The sequence below is a fragment of the Cydia splendana genome, chromosome 8, assembly GCF_910591565.1.
Source record: "Cydia splendana chromosome 8, ilCydSple1.2, whole genome shotgun sequence".
In the NCBI taxonomy this organism is placed as follows: Eukaryota; Metazoa; Arthropoda; class Insecta; order Lepidoptera; family Tortricidae; genus Cydia; species Cydia splendana.
Window position 1 is genome coordinate 5,168,101 of NC_085967.1, and position 18,827 is coordinate 5,186,927.

Below are 18,827 nucleotides of genomic sequence, written 5' to 3' on the forward strand. Positions count from 1 at the left end.
TTGTGTTTGATTTTGATTACGATACGTAGTCATAAAACTTCCATATAGCCTCGTCCTTGGAACGAAAGTAACGTCCGACCTTTAGAAACACTATCAATAATCTAGTACGCTGGCTTTGTCCTTTCAAACAAAAACAACCTTATTTTTCTCCGACTCTAACCCTGACCTTGTCTAGGTCTGATCCTGAAATACGACTGACTAAATAATTAAACAAGAATTGATTCAACATTGCCTCATTCCATTTTGCTTTTATTGAAAACGTGCTCTAAGATTTTCCTGGTCTTTCAATCGTTATTTCCTTTTAAATCACCAATTTTCTTGAACAGGAAAACTTTTTATAGGAAGCAGGAAATTGTAATTGTATTTTCCTTCTAAGGCCGACAATCCTTTGAAGTGCACAGCTGAATGATAAAGTTTCCTAATTCCTTCCGCCATTTTACTTTATATATTTTAGTTATCTCTAGAATTGCATGACGCAGTTTCGTAAAACAGACAAGTAATTATGTAATGATGTATGTAGTCAACGTATTGAGTAATGTACGTTGCAGTGCCTGAAAAAGTTCACGGTCATTGTTATCAAATATTATCAATGTTAACTTAGCGCTCTAGATATAATTCTGACGCTGTTATATGACTGTTATAGCGTTATTATGTGGCCATAAATAAAGCAAGCTTATACTTAACTCGTTAAAATAATAAATTAACATAAATCCCCATTGTACACAAGTCAGTTTAACGTTACACTGAATAATATTTATGAATCAAAATCACTGCAATTTCCATCGCTAAGTTTTACGACGATTCTATTCGAATACTGATCGTAACATTCGTAGCATGTAGAATGTAAATAAAATGTTACGATTGTTTTCAATGCCTCGTAAATCTCTCCTTGAATCTACGCAGTTGACGCCCGACGTCTCGCCACGGAGCATTTAACTTTTTTTTTCTTTATTTCACTAAAATTCACATGTTATTGTCGGCATAAAAACGTCGTTCTCAATGTGTCACGTCTGTGCTATGATCCTACACTTAGGTACTAAGTTTAGCTACAGTTTCTCTCAATTTAACCTTCAGGTAGTTATAATTTCTAAATGTCACAAAAATAGAAGAAAGGCTGTGGTTTTCAAAGAACTTCTTTTGATTTCTGTCTACCGCGGGATTCTGTTTTGCCACCTATGCGTGATGACTCTATTATCGACGGCACCTTTTTCGTGACTCTATAACCCCTCATTTGAGGGGTTGTAAGTTATTGCATACTTGTAAGTTATTTCTAATGTGAGCCTTGTACTGTCAAGTGATTGTTTGCCCTCCAAAGCATTAAATCCTAGTCCGATCTGATCTGTGGTTTCATCAAAATATTCATGTTATCTTGATTCCATTAACTAGAATTTTGCCAAGATAAGAGTAATACATAATAGTACATAATAACTATTTACAGATTATATAACCTGATCATATTAATAAGACCCGTTGTTCGGAGTTCATTGGCAAGGTGGCTGAAAATAAAACTCGAGCAGACATCACGGCCGCGCCTCGCGGACTTTGAAAACGTATCGAATAATGCTCGAAATAATGTTAGCCTCTACTTGTCACATGACAATCGTATTTCGACACATGTCGGCAACATGTTTTAAGATTTTTCTTGAATGTACGATGCCAGTAATCTGCGCTTCAGACTCCACGTATCTGGTAGATTGAGTCTCTTTTAACGAGATATATATCGATACCATAACAATGCGTTAGTTATCTAAGGTCGTGGGCTTCGAAACCTAGCCAACCGCTGAGTTGGATAAGAAATGATGTATGGAATTTCAGTCAATTTACAGTATTTACACCACTAACTTTTCTTTAACTTCGCTCATTCTTGGAATCGCAGCTACTGTTCATGAAACGTCACACAGATTCATTCGTAATACCTTTCTCGTCACATGACTCATCCCTCCGCATTACATGCCCTTATACCACGCTAGGCAATTTGCCCTTACTTTTTCTGTTATGGGTGCAACTTTCAGGCTTCCTCTTATATACTCATTCCTTATCCTATCCATTCTCGTCACGCCACACATCCATCTTAACATTCTCATCTCCGCTACATGATATCTCTTTCCATCCGTCACCTTTAGGGCCCAACACTGATCCATACATAACGACAGGTCTTATGATTGATTTATAAATTTTACCCTTCAACCGAAGAGGCATTCGGGCGTCGCAAATGGTTCCCGTGACCTGTCGCCATTGCATCCATCCTGTGCTAATCCGGTTTTTCACGTTACGGTCAATATCGCCATCGCACTGTACGAGCGAACCGAGGTACTTAAAGTCGGAGCAGCATACCTACATTACATATCGACCAGAATCAAACATATTCTTGTCTACAATGCACATGTAACCCATAACTATATGACATCTTCGGTATTAGCATGACTTTCATTTAATTTATTAAAGGGTCGCTAATGACCTATTCGAGGTGCCAAAACTTCAGCTAATTTTGTACAAATATATACTTACCTTTAAAAAAATCCAAAACTTTTACATCTTATTCCATTGCAATAGAGCGTAAAATGTATAGATACATATCTTTGTTCAAACATTTTACGATTTTGGCTACGATGTTAATGGAACTACGCGCTTCCTCTCATTAATAGACATTTAAATCTACTTCTGTCATGTTAAAACCGCCCATTACTACAATATATTTCATATTTAAGGCAAACTCTTGGAAGAAAGGCAAGCTCCAATCATATAACTTGTCATTTGAGGGCTTTGAGGTAAAACGGTAGACATATATACCGTTGCACACAGTTAGTGCGGATCCCGAGGTCCTCATCGTCTTGGCTAGTCTGAGGAGTTGCACTTATTGAGGAATAGTATTTAACAACAACATCTCAATCTCTATACTTTCTTCGAAAGTGATTCTCACGGGAGAGTTCATTTCTTGAACGAACCTATAGTCCTCATATCTCTGCTTACAGTGCTTACACTTACTTAGTTAGTCCCCTTTCCTGTTCCTTGGTTCTATTCTGGGCCAATGGCTCAATAGCCATCGCATCTTTAGTTTACTTCTAAGGAAAGAACGAGTCAAAGCTGCCGCTTTAATATGACCATTATGCCCAATCCACTTCCATTGAATTTGTTGGCGACGTCTTCTTACTCGGCCACGGACATGTTAACAACTTATAGTTCGGTCTGCCCTCGGCTCATCCGCAAGATCGGAATGTTTTCCCAGTTCTGTGGAATCTGTGGTGTGTGTGTAATTGTGTATGAACATGATCACTGTATGTGAGTTCGTTGGCGTGCTGACAAGCCATTACGATGCACAATGGGTGACGACGCCCTCTGAATCGAGCTGAAATAGGAATCGTCTTACAGAAACGAGATCGCTCGAGATTTTCAATTATGTACTTCACTTGTAACCAGTACACACGAGTAATCATTAGACATTCATTCTAATGTTCTACGCCTGTGTTTACATTTGAATTCGTTGGCAATGGCAACAGATTCATCAAGAAGATGTTTTCCGGTTGGCTGTAGGTACTCGACACCACGTTTCGTTTATTTTTGTAAACACTGTGGTTTTAATTATGGTCATTGTTGTCGTCCGATCAGTTATCATTGAATGTTATCCTCATATTGGCTGCAAAATAGATCGGATGTCATATCATAGATATCAAGCCAACGGTGACTAAGTGCGAATAGATGTACTATTTCAAATGAAATACCTAGTCTCTTCAGAGGTCGAATCATTCAACATTATAATAAATGTGGCCCAGTTATGTCGAGTGTTTAGGATAATTTTGTACATTCCTCTACAAATATTTATTCATCTATTCTCGTTGCATTAGTTTTTTCTCCCTCGGTAACTTTACCTGTAAAATTGTATAAAAAGACGTAGTAAGAATTTCAGCAGTATTTTTAGGAAATAATCGTATGACGTGTAAACGCATACCTAACATTGTAATGCTAGCCTTTATCGCTATGTGTAGACAATCTCTTGCTCAACACAAATTCCATCTATACTAGATTTTTCCTGCTTGAATTTCGCCTAGTCATGAAATTATTCGTTTATCCATTAATCAGGAGTTGTAATCATACAATTACCAGTATAGCCCCAATAATGACCGTAATATTATCCACTTTAGTGAATTTGCGGAACCGGTCACGTTTTACTGAAACGTGGTAGACTTATTTACACTTATTTGCAGAATCGTTTGTAAATCGACTCTAAGCGCCACTTGCACCATCCCATTAACCCGGGGTTAACCGGTTAAACCTGGAGTCACCATGGTTACCAGTACAATTTGACACTAGTTTAACGGGTTAACCCCGGATTAGTGGGATGGTGCAAGTGGCGCTAAGTGACCTACTTGTGATTAATCCTATGGTAGATAAGTGTTAGATAAAATATTGGCAAAGTAGGTCTGTTAGCACAGTAGGAGTCAACATAATTTTAAGCTCCCTCTCAGGGCCGTCTTAAGCTATGCTGGGGCCCATGGGCACAAGAATTTGGGGCCCTTTTGGAAAGTAAAGAAAGCGAATTAGAATTATTATGGGTAACCAAATACACTGTTACTGTCTGTCCTTCGAGGCCCCCTGAGGATGGGGGCCCTGGGCACGGGCCCCGTGTGCCCTTATGGTAAAGACGGTACTGCTCCCTCGAGTAAAACAAATCTAAATCTAAGATGACAAAAACGTACTGCGCTGTTGCCATTTATATAAATATCTAAACAATATAATTTACTAGCATTCATAGAAAATTAATAGTGATGCTGTGTTGGTCTGTTCCATTTATAATCTCAACACCATAATTTATTTTGACTCTGTCTAATTCGGGTATTTTATTTAAAGAGGAGTTGATCGTTCGCTAGTACTTGTGAACATAAAATAAAATTAACATAAAATTTCCCTTCAAAGGCAAGCCAATTGAAGAACTGCTTCGAGCAACACGGAAGGGAGGCGGCATCGGCATTCGCACTATTTCCCCTCTGCCGAGCTACAAGATTAGCGCGTCAATCTAATCTAGCGCGGGTAATAAAACTAGTTGCACTTGGATTTTTCACTAGACCAAGTCCAGACGCGCGCGTGAACACTGCTGCACAAAAATGCCTGTTTGCTCGGTTTATTGTTATAAAAAGAGGTCGGGGACATCAAATTTACAAAAAGAAAGTGTTACATTTCACATGTAATATTTTTTTTAACATATCATACGTTTAATTACATTCAAACACAATTATTATATTTTAGTCTCATGTAATTGTTGGATTTATCGATTTTGCTCGCTCAGTACAAATTGCGGATCGGTCGAGCGACAAATCCGACTTCTCATCTCTCAGAATACAATAACATACTTCAACGAAAATGTGTTAGTGTGCGTGTTGTGACACTTGTCACTCGTCCGTACACAAAAAGAGATCGAGGTTTGCAAGATTTGTCTTTGACGTGTCATTTTCTATGTATTTGTGTCGTCATTACAGATTGGATTTTGTATGTAAGTGTGTGAGAAGTGCGACTGTGTGCACCTTTCCCCCCGCGAAAAATGGCAGAAAGATTTGTACGGTGAGATATCGCTTGGGCTCCTCCCTTCCGATGTGTCGGAAGCCGGTGTTGCTCGAAGAAGAACTGAGTTTTATGAAGGAATCCAGCAACTAATAGGAAAAGTTACCGCAACTAAGTGCTGATCTATTGTATAGTGTGTTCACCCCAATGGGGTGAAGGATCGCAGGCATTTTGCCAGTACAGCGTCTTATAAATTTGTCTTTTTGCCTCGACGAAGCAACGATCTAGTTGATTTACATGTTCATACTCATAACTGTATTTAATCTTGTAACTTCGTGCCAAATAGGAGCCAATCCTCTGGCAATATCATAAACTCCGATAAGATGATCTCATTCTCAATATTTAAAAGGTTCCTTTAATAAAATGACCACGGAAGAGACTCAACTAGCAGTTTCTCCAATATTTTGGAAAAGCGATATATAGGTGATTAATATGATACGACTGCAGGATCACAGCCAATTTAGCCCAAATCTTATTCTCAAATGTTTAGAGTTAGTCTAAAATAACTTTGCAGCGATTTTGATAGCATAGACTGCTGCAAAAGACGTAGTAAGAATTTCAGCAGTATTTTTAGGAAATAATCGTACGTTGCAGGAAATCTAAACTAAGTATAAGATTTTCAAGTCATGGCGTACCTATTCAGATTCTCAAAATATGATGCTACTGTAATCTCAGTAGTATGTCACCATGTTTTGTGCATGCATCATTGAGTGAGATTGATATTAAATTGGTACAAATCTGAATACACTTCCTAATTTAATAGTTCCTAATCGTACATCTACGACGTCGTATTGTGTTACGATTTGTCGTTGGCCTGTGAATTTTGGCACAAGCAACAATGACAAGCATGGTGTGTCGGTCGTTACCAGTGATTTGTGGGTGATAATGCGTTCCGCGACGCGCGCGGCGCGGCGCTTGCGTCACGGCGCACGTGGTTTTGTTTAAATATGCGAATGCGTAACGATATTACACGATTATGCCGGTTGTATACCAACTCTGTAATCGGTAACAATCTTGTAATGATGGTATGAAATCTCACTGATGTAGTCTATGTTGGATATGTATAATTTAATAGCATAGGTACGAATCTTCGTGAAAGTCGGATAGAGCAAATGAAAAAATACTTGTTCCTTAAGTTTTGTAAATCTTAAAATATGTAATATCCTTATGGTACAGAATTGTAAGTAAGCGATAAAGTTAGAGTTAGACCCAGAAAACTTTGTAGCTATTTTGATAACTCAGACTGTGCAATTGTGCATGTGTCATTTTAAACGTCAAACTTCTATGAAATTAAATAATAAATAAATATTATAGGGACAATCTTACACAAATTGACTAAGTCCCACCGGGACTTGAACCCACCTTACCGGGATTTGAACCCAGGACCATAGGCTTCACAGGCAGGGTCACTACCCACTAGGCCAGACGGGTCGTCGAAATTATGACGTATAAGTAACACTTGCACAGCAGTCTATGCTATCAAAATCGCTGCAAAGTTATTTTAGACTAACTCTAAACATTTGAGAATAAGATTTGGGCTAAATTGGCTGTGATCCTGCAGTCGTATCATATTAATCACCTATATATCGCTTTTCCAAAATATTGGAGAAACTGCTAGTTGAGTCTCTTCCGTGGTCATTTTATTAAAGGAACCTTTTAAATATTGAGAATGAGATCATCTTATCGGAGTTTATGATATTGCCAGAGGATTGGCTCCTATTTGGCACGAAGTTACAAGATTAAATACAGTTATGAGTATGAACATGTAAATCAACTAGATCGTTGCTTCGTCGAGGCAAAAAGACAAATTTATAAGACGCTGTACTGGCAAAATGCCTGCGATCCTTCACCCCATTGGGGTGAACACACTATACAATAGATCAGCACTTAGTTGCGGTAACTTTTCCTATTAGTTGCTGGATTCCTTCATAAAACTCAGTTCTTCTTCGAGCAACACCGGCTTCCGACACATCGGAAGGGAGGAGCCCAAGCGATATCTCACCGTACAAATCTTTCTGCCATTTTTCGCGGGGGGAAAGGTGCACACAGTCGCACTTCTCACACACTTACATACAAAATCCAATCTGTAATGACGACACAAATACATAGAAAATGACACGTCAAAGACAAATCTTGCAAACCTCGATCTCTTTTTGTGTACGGACGAGTGACAAGTGTCACAACACGCACACTAACACATTTTCGTTGAAGTATGTTATTGTATTCTGAGAGATGAGAAGTCGGATTTGTCGCTCGACCGATCCGCAATTTGTACTGAGCGAGCAAAATCGATAAATCCAACAATTACATGAGACTAAAATATAATAATTGTGTTTGAATGTAATTAAACGTATGATATGTTAAAAAAAATATTACATGTGAAATGTAACACTTTCTTTTTGTAAATTTGATGTCCCCGACCTCTTTTTATAACAATAAACCGAGCAAACAGGCATTTTTGTGCAGCAGTGTTCACGCGCGCGTCTGGACTTGGTCTAGTGAAAAATCCAAGTGCAACTAGTTTTATTACCCGCGCTAGATTAGATTGACGCGCTAATCTTGTAGCTCGGCAGAGGGGAAATAGTGCGAATGCCGATGCCGCCTCCCTTCCGTGTTGCTCGAAGCAGTTCTTCAATTGGCTTGCCTTTGAAGGGAAATTTTATGTTAATTTTATTTTATGTTCACAAGTGCGAACGATCAACTCCTCTTTAAATAAAATACCCGAATTAGACAGAGTCAAAATAAATTATGGTGTTGAGATTATAAATGGAACAGACCAACACAGCATCACTATTAATTTTCTATGAATGCTAGTAAATTATATTGTTTAGATATTTATATAAATGGCAACAGCGCAGTACGTTTTTGTCATCTTAGATTTAGATTTGTTTTACTCGAGGGAGCAGTACCGTCTTTACCATAAGGGCACACGGGGCCCGTGCCCAGGGCCCCCATCCTCAGGGGGCCTCGAAGGACAGACAGTAACAGTGTATTTGGTTACCCATAATAATTCTCGGCAGAGGGGAAATAGTGCGAATGCCGATGCCGCCTCCCTTCCGTGTTGCTCGAAGCAGTTCTTCAATTGGCTTGCCTTTGAAGGGAAATTTTATGTTAATTTTATTTTATGTTCACAAGTGCGAACGATCAACTCCTCTTTAAATAAAATACCCGAATTAGACAGAGTCAAAATAAATTATGGTGTTGAGATTATAAATGGAACAGACCAACACAGCATCACTATTAATTTTCTATGAATGCTAGTAAATTATATTGTTTAGATATTTATATAAATGGCAACAGCGCAGTACGTTTTTGTCATCTTAGATTTAGATTTGTTTTACTCGAGGGAGCAGTACCGTCTTTACCATAAGGGCACACGGGGCCCGTGCCCAGGGCCCCCATCCTCAGGGGGCCTCGAAGGACAGACAGTAACAGTGTATTTGGTTACCCATAATAATTCTAATTCGCTTTCTTTACTTTCCAAAAGGGCCCCAAATTCTTGTGCCCATGGGCCCCAGCATAGCTTAAGACGGCCCTGAGAGGGAGCTTAAAATTATGTTGACTCCTACTGTGCTAACAGACCTACTTTGCCAATATTTTATCTAACACTTATCTACCATAGGATTAATCACAAGTAGGTCACTTAGCGCCACTTGCACCATCCCACTAATCCGGGGTTAACCCGTTAAACTAGTGTCAAATTGTACTGGTAACCATGGTGACTCCAGGTTTAACCGGTTAACCCCGGGTTAATGGGATGGTGCAAGTGGCGCTTAGAGTCGATTTACAAACGATTCTGCAAATAAGTGTAAATAAGTCTACCACGTTTCAGTAAAACGTGACCGGTTCCGCAAATTCACTAAAGTGGATAATATTACGGTCATTATTGGGGCTATACTGGTAATTGTATGATTACAACTCCTGATTAATGGATAAACGAATAATTTCATGACTAGGCGAAATTCAAGCAGGAAAAATCTAGTATAGATGGAATTTGTGTTGAGCAAGAGATTGTCTACACATAGCGATAAAGGCTAGCATTACAATGTTAGGTATGCGTTTACACGTCATGATTATAATATACACGTGACTTCTGATTTAGTCACTTCTTACTTCACTGAATGACTCTGCCAGCCCTGTTATTGTCATTTGAACCCATCGAGCGAACCACTGTAAAGGTAAAACCGGGCAAGTGCGAGTCGGACTCGCGCACGAAGGGTTCCGTACCATAATGCAAAAAAAAAAAACTAAAAAAAAAGCAAAAAAAAAACGGTCACCCATCCAAGTACTGACCACTCCCGACGTTGCTTAACTTTGGTCAAAAATCACGTTTGTTGTATGGGAGCCCCATTTAAATCTTTATTTTATTCTGTTTTTAGTATTTGTTGTTATAGCGGCAACAGAAATACATCATCTGTGAAAATTTCAACTGTCTAGCTATCACGGTTCGTGAGATACAGCCTGGTGACAGACGGACGGACGGACGGACGGACGGACGGACAGCGAAGTCTTAGTAATAGGGTCCCGTTTTACCCTTTGGGTACGGAACCCTAAAAACGCACCAGATGCGTAACGCAGCACCGCTCCAAGCTGCAGCCTCTACGCTGCACACTCCAATTTTAATAAATGGAATTATGTCACTTGTCATATCGCTTGCGTCCCTGTAGACCCATAGGCCCACTCGATGGGAACAACTGTTGTAAATTGTAACGTTCAACCAAACAAGGCAAGCAAGACTCATTTCATCTATCATGTTTTCTTTACCGCTTATCTATCCATCATACATTATGTAGCCTAAATAATGCGTTTATTTACAGCTAATATTTACCACACATTGCACAGTTTGCCTTGGATTACAATACATCGTGTTCAGAATTGGAGGAATGCCGACAGTGATCTCTATAGCATTATTAGTTTTCTAAACGTGAAGGATGTTGTTACAAATTCATTTGGAGATAAGTAGAGATAACACTATTAGGAATTTATAAAACGCATATGAATAAGGGCCAAACAAAGGTCAGTCTATAAGTATCCTGTTTTTTTTACTGGACATTTAATTTACATTTCTCTCTTTCTCTCGTTGTTTGAGACTTTGTGTTTGGCTCGAAAATTTCATTGTAACATTTCCAATTGAAACATTGTCAGAAAACAACAGATGTTTTATGTTAGCGATAAACGCTGGTCAGATAACTGTTGGTCCATTATCTCCTGCCAAAACCAGAAGGTTTCATACTAGTTTGCTAAAACATTAGAAACCAGCTATGAGTATATGGTGTCTTGGCAAGGGAATACCATCTTATTTCCATTGTAATTGCCGCATTAGAAACACTCGCTGTGTTTTGGCTTTTATTCAAACTTCATTAGTGTTATAAATTTCAATGAGAAAATCTCTAGACACGTCCCGAACAACTTTCTTTCTTCCGGGAGTTTATTTCCATGATTCAATATCTTAGAACTTGGTCTCCCTTCTGCTCTGTTAATCCCGTAAACTGTGTACTAATCACAGGGTATATCTATAGAATATGTGACCATCTGACGGTCAGCGTCAGTGGGAAAACAAGATGTGACAAAACCACTATCTAAATCTAAGAGTGATCTGAGTCATCTCTGATTACGCATAGCTGTTACGGATCTGTAGTTCACCCTTGAACTTGACTTCTAACAAAATAAAACAACAATTCTACCATTCCAATCAATGAAATCTGCGCGTCACCCATCCATCACATTATCCTCATTTTTAAGGGTATATTTCTTTGTTACAGCGACAAAATTCCAAGAAAACCTACTGAAGACCATGATTCAGATCGAGAACACATTCTTCGAGCTGGGCAGGACGTGTCAGAGGAATTGTCTGATCATCTGCGATAGGGGAGCTATGGACGCGAGTGCATGTAAGTGTCTTACCCCCTTATTCATAAAACTTTACGGGCCTGCTTTAGTTAAATTATGATTTATCCCTTTCTTACAAATACATACGTCAAAATGACAGATAAAGACAAACGATTCATAGCTAATTCAGGCCAGTAACGCGTTTATGAATAACGCCATTCATAGTTACTCTCGGCATGAGAGATCCTTGCTTTCCAAGACTATAGAATATGAAACTGATTAAATAATCGGCATATCAGACTAAAACATCCATTGCTGCTTACATGAAATTGTAAGTGTTGGAGTAAAATTGACAAACAACATAGGATGCACGTAGAAATCATACCTATATATTCTATTCGTTGATCTTTAAATATCCAGGAAATGTTTTGCGAAGCTTATTTGTATGGATACGACTAGACTTGGCAATAAAATGATAAGGTATACTGAAGTGTTTGTGATATTCATTATGACGCAGGTTGTAAACTGAATCTATTAGATAATGTTGATATCTTAATCATTGAAAGGGGAACTTGAAGAATGTCGCGTTTTTCTTTTTATAATAAAATCGTTACCTCATCATATGTGCATAACAAACCTACCTAAACTTATAGGTACGTTCAACAAGAATAAACAGATGCATTACAACTGATAAAACAAAATCCCATTTAACAAATAACGATTTCGTCACAAATGTCGGTTTTATATCTCCATTTGTTCATGTAGTTCAGTCGTGATCATGCAAGATAGGTATAATAATACCTGTATACTGTCTGTCACTATTTTTAGGATGCTAACTTACATGGGGTTACGTGTTTGCTTTATAAATAGCGTTACAATAATATTTACCTGAGCTCAAGGTACCTAATTTTGCTTGCTTTCCATAATAACGTTCAATATTTTAATGATCTCCTTTTGATGTTACCGATTCATTAATTTCATTACTCATCGTCCATAATGTAAATATTCCTTAGTTGGGGGTTGGACTATGCCGACCTGTGTAAGATTATTCCTAAATATTTCTTTAATCAATTTAATCATAAGCCGGGTCGGTTCAAGGTCGTCCGGCTAGAACCGGTTATCGTTGGGCCGGTTGCTTTCTATCGATGCACACACGTGGCCCCTGATGTCCGTTTCTGGAATTGTATCAAACTATAATATACTCAGCAATCAGCATATGGATTTATGAGGGGTGCCACTTTATTCTATCTTGAATGTGCATCTTAATACCGGAGGCCTATTCATATAGTAGTTTGTTGTTATGAAACGGTTATGTATTATGATCTGTCAGCTGTCAACAGTGACATTTCTGGTTGAGGAATCAACAGAGATCATATTCATAACCGTTTGATAACAAGAATATAAAATTCTCTCTCAATTCTCAAACTCTTGATCTCAATAGGGGGATACAGAATACAGATGTAGTGCATAATTATTTTCCACCGTATTTTCACGGAAACGTACGAACGTGTCTTGCTATTTCAGTCACTTTCGGTACAAAAAGTACTGAGGTTGACTGAAATAGCATAACAAATACGAACGTTTCCGAGAAAATACGATGGAAAACAATTATGCCCTGCATCTGTATTAGTATGGCAAGACAAGTATGTTGCACACAGTAGAACGGGATTTCCATTTTATTCATCCGGTGGCATTCTTAAGAAGCCTAGGGACCGCCCGGCTTCCCAAGTGTAGGCATTTGGTTTACGAAAGCGACTGCTATCTGGCTTCCCGGCGGGATTTTCCTGTAAGTGATTGTGTAGCAACAATCGTGCGGTAAGCATACCTAAAGATGCTGGGATTCCCCAATTAAATAAGTGTTTCGGTTATTTTATTGCAACTTACAGTTGTGATGAATAAACAGATAGGTAGAGGAAACTGTGTTAGTGACAAACCAGAACAAAAACTCGGAAGTAAACACGCAATTTGTGCCATCGCCCGTGTGGGCCCGTGGGACCTTATGCCTTTGGTAATAAGGTCCACCGATGCGATGTACAGTTAGGAGTGTTGCTGTTTGTATGACATTCTCAACAAATGTTTGAAAGAACGTTTAGAAATATTCGAAGAACCTCAAGAACCCATACTTGGACATAAGACAACGGATTATTATTTTTTTTAATGTATAAACTCAGCTGGAAATGTGCTCTGTGGAGAAGTATCTACCAGTGTGTCACATCAGTTGTGTATACAAATGAACCAGACAGAACTTGCCACATTTATGCGCAATTGTTTTTCATCCACATTTGTTTAAATAGCTCCTTTCTGGTTTCTGTACTACTTAATTTGTCCATGCAACTTGGTTCTACTAGTACATACTGTAGTAATCTTCGACTCGAGGGCCACGACTAGGACCTCGGCTCTCCTGTATCCCTTTCGCGGGTCAAAATCAAGGGCTGTAGTTGTGAGCCCTCTTTACTCGCGTATCCTAAACGGCTTTAGCCTCGTAAAGACCCAGGGCAATTTTGGCGCTTTTGAATTTGGAACTTTCTTTCATTTCTATATGAGTTCAAAACTCGAATTAAATTTGTACTGGTACAAGTACACGGGGACTTACGAGGTTAATTGATTTTTCAGTTATATCTAAGGAGAAGTGGGAGGCGATGCTGAACGCCAACAGCTGGAACAGCGTGGAGCTGCGAGACAACCGGTACAACCACATCGTGCACATGGTCTCCGCTGCCAACGGGGCCGAAGACTTCTACTCCACTGAGGTAATGAGGAAAATTATTCCAGTCTATGTGAGGTCAATTCGAGTCTCAGGGATCAAATATTACTAGCCAAAAAACGACCTTGATGATTTAATATTATAATTGAATTTTGAATGTAGCGAGTAAGTAAGAGCAATGGATGGACTTTAAGTACTTTAACCCAGGGACTGTTTTAATGTTCATGAGAGTTTTACTCCCTTAATCATGGCTTAGCAAACATCACAGCTCTTTCTATCACATACAACTGTCAGTATGACGATAGGTATAAACGACTGTCGATTATCAACGGATTCTTAGACTTTTTTTCTATGTTATAACACTTATAACTATAAATATGTTCGCTTAATTTCACCACAAGTAATATACACGTGGCGTACTCTATAACGCTTTCTAGATAAAATCATCATAACACAAATAATCCTCCCTTGGCGGGCCAAGATAAGCAAATGCGAAACATGCCGATTTATCACAATATTGATCATTGAAAATAGACTTAAGCCGCTGCGAAGGCCAATCGTACCACGATCAGTCAGGGAAAACCCCATTGTGTGGAAATGTAATGGATTTTTTTATCAAAACAAATATTACGATATGAGATGACGTGATAACTTTACATAGAAAAGCAATTAAATTATAAAAAGATATAGTACTACTGATGATACATAGAAATTGTAATTAATTATTGTCTTTAATGTCATGAGGACTGCCACTAGAGAGAGACCGCGTGCTTCGTAAAAGAGCAAATATTATCCATCTCTCTATATTTAATACAGAGCGAAAGTATCGAGTGATCGCTCGACAAACGAAGTCCATGCCAATTGTGCTAGCCCCCTAGATAAGTTCAATCGTATGATTCAAACTGTGCCTCTGAAAAATGCAAGCAATGTTTCCACTTAACGTGACATTGACATATCGTTGGCTTAAAGCCATTCTCTTGGCGATAAAATCTTATCGGCATTTTCACATCATGTCCACGTGAAGATAACCATATCATGATCTTGTCTCGTTTCAAGGTTGCAAATTATAAAAACAAAGAATAAGTCAACGTACGTCATTTCTCAATCAACACACGCAAATTGTATTTGTAAACAGGAATGTTGTTTGTTTACAGGACCACGCGTGCCGGTCGGAGGGTGTGGAGCTGGCGCGCGAGCTGGACTACAACGCGGCCGCCGCCTGGATCGGCCACCCCTACTTCGACGTCATCGACAACTCCACAGACTTCGACAAGAAGATGAACCGACTCATCGCCTGCGTCTGCCAAAAGATCGGCATCGAGACCGGGGACCGGCTCAACGTCAACTCCAAGAAACGCAAGTTCCTCGTCAAGGGACCCCTCCCGCCGGACTCCGAGTTCCCCGCCTTCCAAGATTTCGACGTGGTGCATAACTACTTGCAGAGCGATGTCCGCAAAGCCCAAGTCAGGCTTCGCAAGCGTGGACAGAAAGGCCACTGGTCGTATATTCACACGCTTCGGAAATTCCATCCCAGTAACGGTCAGTCCGTGGAGGTGCGGACGCAGCTCACGCACAGGGATTACCTGAACATGTTGCCGCAGCGCGACGACGCCCACTTCACTATCTTCAAGAAACGCCGGTGTTTCATCTTCAACAATCAGTACTACCAGCTGGACATCTACAGGCAGCCCACTCATCCGAGGTGATTTGTCGTTCCATTATCTCTATCAAATATGTTTACGTATTCATCCGAGTATATATGCATTAATTATAATAAAATTGTTGTTATTTAGAGTCTTATTATTTTCGACCTCGAACAAAAATAGCAGCTCAGCTTTATACAGGTAAATTTTGGCATGGGCTTGACTTCGTAGTGATAGATTAGTTACTTAGATCGTATATATTTTTATATTTCTTTTTTTTTTCATATGTAACGGTTGTTAAAACATTTTGTAACGTTGCAGGTGCCGAGGCCTAGTCCTTTTGGAGACGTACAGCGCGGCGTACGACCAGGACTCGCTGCTGGCGACGCTGCCGAAGTTCCTCACGATCGAGCGCGAGGTGACCGGCGACCCCGCCTTCTCCATGTACAATCTCTCGCTGAAGGAAGACTGGAAGACCTCGAAAAGGTACTATGCGGGTCAAAAAGATGCGGGCACTGAGTGCCATGGTGAGTTATTAATGTGCTTTTATATCATCCTAAGTTGCCATTTACAAAATTTTACATTCTGTTATCCCTTTCCAATCCTTAATTTAAAAATCAATTTTGAGGTGCATTCGGTTGGAATTCAGATTTTTCGCGCTGATATAAAATGTCACTTAAACCCAAACAAATAATATAGAAAACTAAACTGTTTATTTGTGGCAAACCTAGCAATATAGTAAGCAAACTTGATTAAACATGATTCATGATGAACAGAAAACTGTTATCATTCTATTGTGATAGTTTTCATCATGATGGTGATGTTTTTTCATCACTCCGATATTGAATTCCACCCGTTTGGACCATATTTTGCAGCAATATGTGGAAGGCTTGACTATAGCTGATTTACTCCTAGTTTCCTTCTAGTGCGAGACGTCCGTAGTAGTCTAGCACATATTGCTGAGATATTATTACTCTTATATTCCCCATTAATCCAACCATGAAAACATGATTTACCGAGGTTGAGTTTGAGTAACTCGACGGTCCTGAAAGCTGGCCTTGTTTGTAGGGTTTCGTCCAGCTAAATGTAAAAACGAAACCATTAGCGTAGCGAATAATTCTTAAAATAAAAAATGTTCTATTTTCGGGTTACAAACTTTGCCTTTAATTTAATAGTATTACTCGTATGTTTGCATGATCATATAGAAATAGAGAATCTTAACACTGGCGTAATTGTGATAGAGATAGATTAGCTAGTCACATTAGTGTAGAGCATTAGTTCATAGACAAATTTTATATTTCCTAATTCAATTTATATTTTGTAGCACTTTTTAATGTCCCGCACCGTAGTGAGTGTCGTGCAAGTGACGTTCCCCTGCCCCGCGATGGCGCCCTTTAAATATTAAAGACGCGTAATTTTACAGATTCGAAAGCTGTCATTCTGGGCCATAAGTTTTGCGATATCAATTCGACCGATACCTCTAATTTGGACAACACGAATTTAGGAGCGGCAACTAACAAACGCAAACCAAGTGGTAGTAAACATTAGAAACTGTAGTGTTCGACACGATGTGACTAACATTATTCCGCCAGTGTTCAGATGAGAGTGCGAGGGGTTAAACGACGTTTTCTTTTGGTTTATCAGGGCAGGCTAAGTGGTCGTTGAATGGTCACGCTGACAAACACAATGGGCATGCGTGTAAAGTCAATGGGCATGGTGAAAAGTTGAACGGACATGCGAAAGTCAACGGGTGTGGCGAGAATGTGAACGGCCACCACGAGAACGGCGTCAACGGCCGCCATGACACCCTCGACGGCCACTCCATGGATCTCCCGTCACCAAAGATTCCTAAAAAGGTCGCTGTTAAGATTTAAATCGCCGTTATGTACCTCTATGTACTAGGTAATTTTAGGACTATAATTTTGACTTTTTTCCACTACTCGATGCTAAACTGTACTAAGGCGGAAACTTAAAATATTTGATGAAACTGTAATATTGAACCATGATGTATAAAACGTGTACTTATTCGTTATGAATTTATAATTGTATAAATTGCCAAATGAAACTATTTTTTATAGAAAATATGTATCAAATGAAATACCCAATGCACTTAAAGTGACTCAGGATACTTAAGACATAGCTTAACTGTTTCATATTGTTTGTGCCTTTACAACAAGTTGTATATTTGAATATATTTCGTGTTTATATCATCTATAACATGCAAATGAAGTTTTAGTACTTAATTATTGCAATAATATTATGGGCTTAGTATTGTTGTGGTTTAGATTATTGTGAAGTATTTTAGGTTTTATATTACCTGATACAATATAGCATTTGTTTTGTTGTTTTAAGACTTATCAAAAAGGCAAACTCGAATAAAATGAAATTTTACATGAAAAAGAACACCACCATTGAACTTGATTTGTAGATTGACTAGTGAATTTATATGTCTTGGTGTTGTAACGTGACTGTAGAATGTTTTACTTGAAATCGTTTTAGGGGTCCAACGTGAACTTCAATCAGAAAATGTACAAATACACCCCTAATAATTATAGTGGCCTTTTACCAATGAAATTCATATGCTAGATAATTTATTTTTATGACACAGAGTTACTATTGTGTGGCATAGGGGCTATTCATAAATTACGTCATTTCAAATTAGGGGGGGGGGGTCTGGACATCGGATGACGGTAGCATGAAGTAGGAGGAAATGGGGTCATTTGAAGCATGATTTTTGGATGATTATAGGGGGGGGGGGGGTCAAAAATCGTCAAAAATCGATGACGTAATTTATGGACAGCCCCATAGTAAGTAATCGATGTAGAAATTGATGTCGTCTAAAGATATTTTTGTTGTGTCGGAATCAAATGAAGATCATTTTATAGTAACTTATAAAGTATTGAAGCCGTCAGTAGTGTAATTTATAATTAATTAAGATGTGAGTATTACTCTCAACGGATTCTGCTCAGCCCGGAGCTTGGCCACGGTCCAGGCTATCTAGATGGCTGTGCTATGTAATTTTACGATTGATAAATATACCACCAATGTTGGCTGTAATATCTAACGCCAAGTAAATGTATCTTATAAGCTTTTTGGAC

General features: G+C 38.9%; 1 protein-coding gene across 7 annotated transcripts in view; it reads left to right on the forward strand.

Moving 5' to 3' along the window:
• Positions 1-18,028, forward strand: part of LOC134792693 (TRPL translocation defect protein 14) — a 34,327-nt gene extending 16,299 nt beyond the window's left edge. For 4 of the 7 annotated variants that reach the window (XM_063763963.1, XM_063763964.1, XM_063763969.1 and 1 more), the window contains 5 exons: positions 11,316-11,444; positions 13,996-14,132; positions 15,241-15,788; positions 16,051-16,256; positions 17,374-18,028. In XM_063763963.1, coding sequence (XP_063620033.1) covers positions 11,316-11,444; positions 13,996-14,132; positions 15,241-15,788; positions 16,051-16,256; positions 17,374-17,603 — 1,250 coding nt within the window. In that variant the 3' untranslated portion in view covers positions 17,604-18,028. The other 3 variants (XM_063763965.1, XM_063763966.1, XM_063763967.1) reach the window with 3 other exon arrangements.
• Positions 18,029-18,827: the final 799 nt, after the last annotated feature.